At 33.6% G+C, this 6914-nt stretch overlaps 1 protein-coding gene across 1 annotated transcript; it reads left to right on the top strand.

The window, feature by feature from the left end:
- Window positions 1-998: 998 nt before the first annotated feature.
- Window positions 999-5805, top strand: LOC111374738 (eukaryotic translation initiation factor 3 subunit G-like). Its single transcript, XM_022997474.1, has 2 exons — window positions 999-1415; window positions 5104-5805. Exons 1-2 carry the CDS (start codon window positions 1073-1075, stop codon window positions 5625-5627), a joined length of 867 nt encoding a protein of 288 aa, XP_022853242.1. The 5' UTR covers window positions 999-1072; the 3' UTR covers window positions 5628-5805.
- Window positions 5806-6914: the final 1109 nt, after the last annotated feature.

Genomic DNA, 6914 nt, shown 5'->3' with positions numbered 1-6914 from the left:
TTTTTTTCCATGAAAACATTTTCCTACTTTTGTCACGTGATCATATTTTCTTCAAAATCAAGGAAAATACTTTTTTTTTAGAAAAAATGAGATTTTATTTTCCAGTAAATTTACTCTCTTATCTACACCCACTAAAAATCGGACAAGTATAATATTTTCTATATTGAAAATTAAATTAATCAAACACATTTAATTGACAATTTCGATATAAATAAGTTCTAGGCAAATGAATTACCTAAAATTTATTTTCTTTCAATGCAAATTACATGCTTACAATCAAACGCACCATAAAATCATTTTCATTTATTGGTAACACAAGTGCATTACAAATAGAAATAATTATCTAATCCTTAACCCTTCAACCGCATTACAGCAACCTTGAAAACAAATCCCAAAAATCAAATCTTCTAGAGAAACTCGTTTTCTTTCTTGTAGTCTTCTATTAGAGCTCAGCAATTCGGGCATTGTATCTTTACATCTCTCGTAACCACCAAATGGTTGAGGAACATTAGCAGATAACCATTTTTGTAAATTCATTTATTCTAATGATAGCAAGAAGTTACGATATAAAAATAGAATATATTTGATTCAAAATTCGTCTTAAAGAGAATACATTGCAAATCATTTTTATAAATCAGAATTCAAACAATATCTTTATAATATAATCCATTCGAAACAATAAAATTAAAATCTTAAAACAAAGTGACGTCACATTATTTTTATAAGAATGTATTTTTGAATAGTGTATTGATAGGGAAATGTGTGATTAAAAAATAAGGAAATATTTTGGATTTGTATTTAATATTATTTTATTGAAAAATATGTAGTTGAAAAAATGTGAAATCTCTTTTTAATGGTTTTTTTTTTAAAGGACGTGAGTCAAACAGGACCATCCATTTGTAAATTACACTTTTGTCCAACAAGAATTGAAAAGTTTCATTTAGGTCCTTAAGTTCTAAAACTTTGTATTTAAGTCACGCGGAGAAGTATAAAAGGAAGGCTGATAATTCAGTTTTTCATTGCAATTTGCATCTAAACCCTAGCCACTCCCAAATCTAAATCAAAAGCAGTGATGGCGGTGGAGGCAGCTATGCAACCGAGCAAGGTGCGGTGGGGGGAGCTGGAGGAAGACGACGGGGAGGATCTGGACTTCTTGCTGCCGCCGAAGCAGGTTATTGGTCCTGACGAGAACGGGATAAAGAAAGTAGTGGAGTACAAGTTCAACGATGAGGGAAACAAGGTGAAGATTACAACCACAACTCGCATCCGCAAGCTGGCCAACGCCCGCCTTAGCAAGCGTGCTGTGGAACGCCGCTCCTGGCCTAAGTTCGGCGACGCTGTCCATGAGGATGTCGGCAGCCGCCTTACCATGGTTTCCACCGAAGAGATTCTCCTCGAGCGTCCCCGTGCTCCAGGTAAAACGGGCTTCTGGAATTTAATTCTTTATTCATTTTAGGTGCGATTTAATGTATGATTTGGTTTCTCCTTTTGAAATGATTTGTAGGAATTTTAGTTGTGAATATGAGGTGCTTTTGAATGGGTTTCCGAAATTTAGAGCTTTATTCATATTAGGCGTGATTGAATTTTTATGATTTGGTTTTTCCTTTTGAAATGAGTTATGGGAATTTTAGAGCTGAATATGAGGTGCTTTTGAATGGGTTTCTGCAATTTAGAGCTTTATTCATATTAGGCGTGATTGAATTTTTATGATTTGGTTTTTCCTTTTGAAATGAGTTATGGGAATTTTAGAGCTGAATATGAGGTGCTTTTGAATGGGTTTCTGCAATTTAGAGCTTTATTCATATTAGGCGTGATTGAATTTTTATGATTTGGTTTTTCGTTTCGAAATGAGTTATGGAATTTTAGAGGTGAATCTGAGGTGCTTTTGAAATTGATTTTTGAATTTTGGAGCTTTGTCTTAGATGTGATTGAATTTATATAGTTTTGTTTCTTGTTTTGAAATAAGTTCTGTTAGAGGTGAATTTGAGTTGCTTTTGTGGCAGCTTGGTAAGTGATAAGTAAAGGGTTTTATTATTTTCGTTTAAAAGTAGAGATAAAGATATGGAACTCATGAGATTTATTTGAAGTTTATCATATAATAGAAACTGGGGAGAGTTACAAAATTTATATGAAAGGATTATTCCTCGCATGTACTGTAATATTTTGTTTTTGATAAATTAATGGATGTTTTAATCTCAACCCCAAGGTAGAGTGTAGACTTGCTTTAGAGATTGCTTACCATTAGCTATAATGGCTTAATAACAATTGTTCATCTCTCAAGCACACCAAGGTATCAACTTATAATCATATCCTCAAGGACAATGCTTTCCAAGCAAGAGCACATAGGATTAGTAAATCTTCTATCTAATGCACTATGGCATTTTGGTAAACATGCTTTTCGCATGAAAATTTACCATTGCATGGTTTACTTATTTTCACACTGTGGCATCATTGTCTTTTTCCTTTTGTTTTGTTTGATTAGAAACTATAAACTTATTTGGTCATGTCAATATTTTGACAAGATTGTTAATGATCCGCGTCATTTATTTTTGGTTTCTGTAAAAGGGCTTCTGATTCTTGAATATTATCTCACATTTGATTTGTTAAATATTTTTGTTTCACATTAAAATATTGTAAATTGCACCAGGAGTCCCAAATCTTTCAAAAAAGTGACGTGGGTCCAAACATTTCATTTTTGCATCCAAAGTCCCAATCCTTTAAATTAATATGCTTAGTTGACCAAAAAAAATAGTGAAGAACCTTTATTTGACCAATTTAAAGAAGAGCAAAAAGATATTTTCATATTATCTTATTTAAAATGATTAAAAAGGCTAAATAGAAAACAAAAAGTAAGAAAATAACTAACAAAAAAAATTTAAAAAGAAAATGCATCCTTCGTCCTAACCCAAAACATACCCATCTCCCACCCCCACCTGCCACCATCACCTCCACCCTACTCATCTTTATCCCCATCACAACACCACTCACTATTTTCCTTACTCCGCTAACGTTGAATTAGATTTAAAACTCTGGTTTCACTGCTAAAACAGAGTTTGGATATTTGATTTTGAGATTATTATTCCATATTTCCATTGGAATTGAGCAAGATAGACTTTTATGACTCTTAAGTCCGAATAAGTTAGAAGAACACAATTTTCAATTTCAAGTGAGATTTTGCTAGTTAGAGATTTCTACTAAGGTTGAGCTTTAGAGCTCGGTGAAGTTCACCGATATAAGGTGGGATTGGTTCTACCCAGCATAAGGATTTGGAGGGAAAACAAATTTGAATAAGGACATGAAAGTTGATTATTGGACAAATTCATTTGACGTAATTTAGTCCCAACAAACGAACAATTACTACATTAAGACTAGGCCCCAGACAGCATAGCATATTGTTAACAATTCAAGAAAATTTGACTCAGGCAAGTAAATGAACTCATCTGGAATGCTACAATTGTTTTGCTCGAGCCTCAAACTTGAACTCGTGCACAAGTCATTTGGTATTGACCCAAAAAGCATTTTTTTTTTTAATACTAAATTGTTACTCCACACTTTTTTGAGCAATCCTCTCTAGGAATAATGCCAACAAGCTACTTTGAAGACAAATCCAAGTTTTGAATCTTCTGGTTTAGGCCATGATTGGCTTGGATAGTTCCTGTGAAATTGTTCTTTAAAGATTTGCTTTGGTGGTGGCAGGGTGGGGGAGTAGGTGGTGCAGCAGTGGGGATGGGGATGTGTGGGATGGTGGTGCTAGGTTAGGGATGCGTAGGGGTTGGGTGGGGAAGAAGGAACCATTAAATTAGTTTTTTATTGTTTTTCTATTTTTAATTCGTTTGTTACTTTTTTTGTTTTCTATTTCTCATCTACAATTATTTTAATCCCTTGTTTCAGCCACAGTCTTTGGAAAAAAATCCATTCTTAAACAGTGATTTGACATCATTCCAACCACATATTCTTCAATAAAGAAATATTACGTGCAAATCCAAAACTTTTCCTTATTTTTTAACCACACATTTCATATCATAACACTGTTCGAAAATGCATTTTCTTGGCAAAAATAGGGCTCAAACAAGGGCTAAATAAGATAATGTGGAAAGACCCTTTGGCGCTTCTTAGAATTGGTTAAATTGATGGTCCGTCGTTAACTTTTTGGTCAATTAACTGATTTTTGGACGAACATAATCTGCATATTATTTAAAGGTTTGGGATTTTGGATGCAAAAAGGAAAGGTTTGAACCTACAACACTCTTTTGAAAGTTTGGGATCCCTAGTGCAATTGACCCTTGAAATATTGATCAGTTCTTACTGCTTACCATAGGATTTCTAACATTGGTGATTGGTTTGCTCATGATTTTAGTTTTACCTGCACTTCTTTAATTTAATATAACTTGATATATGCTGAAGCTGGGAACACTTGATAATAAAGTAAGAGAATGGGAACTAATGAAGAAGTTCTGATTTACTAGAATAAGATAAAAGTGAGATAGGTGGATTAAAATTTAACGTAGTCTGATGCAGTTGTAAAGAATTGGTTCACTAGATCTTTTAATATACGTAGTGATGAATTGAAACAGAGTGGTGAAAAAGGTTTTATTTATGAATTTCCAATTTTAGTGAGAATATGGCTTAATTTATTTGCTTTCTTTTTTAATTTTCCACACTTCTGAAGTCTGAATAGTTATTGATTTCAATGATTTTTTCCCCTTGAAAATTTCTATCGAGATACTTGTTTGCTAACAAAAAAATCTTCAAAAAAAGAGAAAAAAAAAAACACTCCGGTGTTTATTGAGTGAGATACTTCGTGACTTGTTGGCTATTCTCTTCATCTTTGTGAACTTCGTTTATGCACTGGAAATAGTCTGAAACACTGCATGGAATTGTTATTTTATTATTTGGCTGTCCATTTGTAATATTTATGTGAAAGTTTCTCTGTCGAGTTCAGGGTAATTGCTGATAGTTAAGCATGATTATTCTAGTGTTTATTCAACCAAGTAGTAGGTTTATTGATGGTTAAAGGCATCTTCTAGGTTTTTTTGTTGTTTTTTCATTCAAACTCCCAAGTTTGTTGGTTCTTGAACTTGCTTATTGATGAATGGCATATAGGTACCAAACAAGAGGAGACTAAGGTTGCTGGTGATCCTTTAGCTCAAATGGGTAAAGGAGGAGCTGTTCTCATGGTCTGTAGGACCTGTCTTAAGAAGGGTGATCACTGGACATCAAGATGCCCGTACAAAGATCTTGCTCAACCAAGTGAGAGCTTCGGTGAAAGGCCCCCTTCCTCGGAAACTGCTGCTGCTGCAACTGATGCTACAAAGAGAGTATATATTCCTCCCATTGTGAGAGGTGGTGGTGCTGACATGAGACGTAGGAATGAAGAAAACTCTGTTAGGGTCACCAACCTTTCAGAAGACACACGGGAGCCTGATTTGCATGATCTATTCCGTCCATTCGGTAATTTGAGTCGAGTTTATGTTGCTGTTGATCAGAAGACTAGCATGAGCAGAGGTTTCGGTTTTGTCAACTTTGTGAACAGGGAAGATGCTGAAAGAGCTATTAACAAACTTAATGGATATGGGTATGACAATCTCATCCTCAGAGTTGAATGGGCCGCTCCTAGGGCAAACTAGTTCTCTCCTTAAAATCATCGAGTTGCTTTATTCTGTCCTAAATGAAGAATTCATGGATTCTTCTCCAAGCTTTCAAAGTGAGATTATTACTATGTCTCGTCAATTTTTATGCTTATTGCAGGTTGGTTCGTGTTTTTGTAGCTTTGTTCACACGTGATAGAAATGATGCTTTGCCGAACTGAGTTGAAGGGACTCGCTTCGAGTTTATTTTTGAAACAAATTAAGGATGTGTTTGGTTTGGATTAAAATTTAATTTTAATTTAAGTTAAAGTCAAACAATAAATATTAACATTTTTCATGGATTTCATAACTTTTCAATCACACATTTCAAAAATTTCTATTACAATTTATTAGCAAATTTAATTTTAATCTCTGCCAAACACAAATCTAAAGTTGGTTTAAGAAAGCTGTCCTTATTATGCTTTCTCGATGTGAAGATTTGATTATTGTATCTGTTTAATACCATATTTGTTAATACACAAGCGCAAAATAAAAGTTAAAGAGATCAGTTATACCAAGTAATAAAGATTATCAAAGAAGAAAAAGGAAGTTAGCACAGGCAAGCAAATTTTGGGAGTTGAAGTGGGGGAACGAATTTAATACTGAGTCATAGTTGTCGACATTCATTTCGTGTCATTGATATGATCATTAATAAGTATTGATGAAAGTGTATCGGTCACCATGAATGATAATATCAGTTGTAATTCTTTCTGAAGTAATAATTTTAATTAGAGTCACCAATTGTCGACGGTCATCAAATAAATTTTTATAAAGGATTACTTACTTTGTTAATTTCTTTTTTTTTTAATTATTATTATTGTTTTTGAAAAAGCACTCTACATTTTCTAATGGCAAAACAACCCAAAACTTTCATACGTATTAGTCATGCTGCGGAAAGCCCCCAATCTTTTGAAATAGCACAAAATATCCCTCTTTCAAACCTTTAGTGCAGAATACTCCTCTAAAATCGTGTTCCGTTAGTTTTGCCATTAAATCTCAATAAATAGGGAAAAGAAATAGAAAGGGCAAAATTCCTTACCTAATACTATTAGACATAGTGCTCAAAACCCCCCACATATTGAAATTGACGAGAAAGGTTCCTATTATCTAATTTCTCTATAAAAAAATTGAAAATGACGAACATACCTTCATCCTTAAATAAAACAAAGACTAAGCAACATAAAACTCTACCTGCTGGACACGATGCCAAAATATTAACCTTTTAGAAATGGCACAAAAATTCCCTATTTGAAACTTTTAGGATGGAATAACTCTTTGTCGTCTTGT

This window comes from Olea europaea, unplaced genomic scaffold (assembly GCF_002742605.1).
Source record: "Olea europaea var. sylvestris unplaced genomic scaffold, O_europaea_v1 scaffold1280, whole genome shotgun sequence".
In the NCBI taxonomy this organism is placed as follows: Eukaryota; Viridiplantae; Streptophyta; class Magnoliopsida; order Lamiales; family Oleaceae; genus Olea; species Olea europaea.
This window is presented reverse-complemented; position numbering and strand designations above follow the sequence as displayed.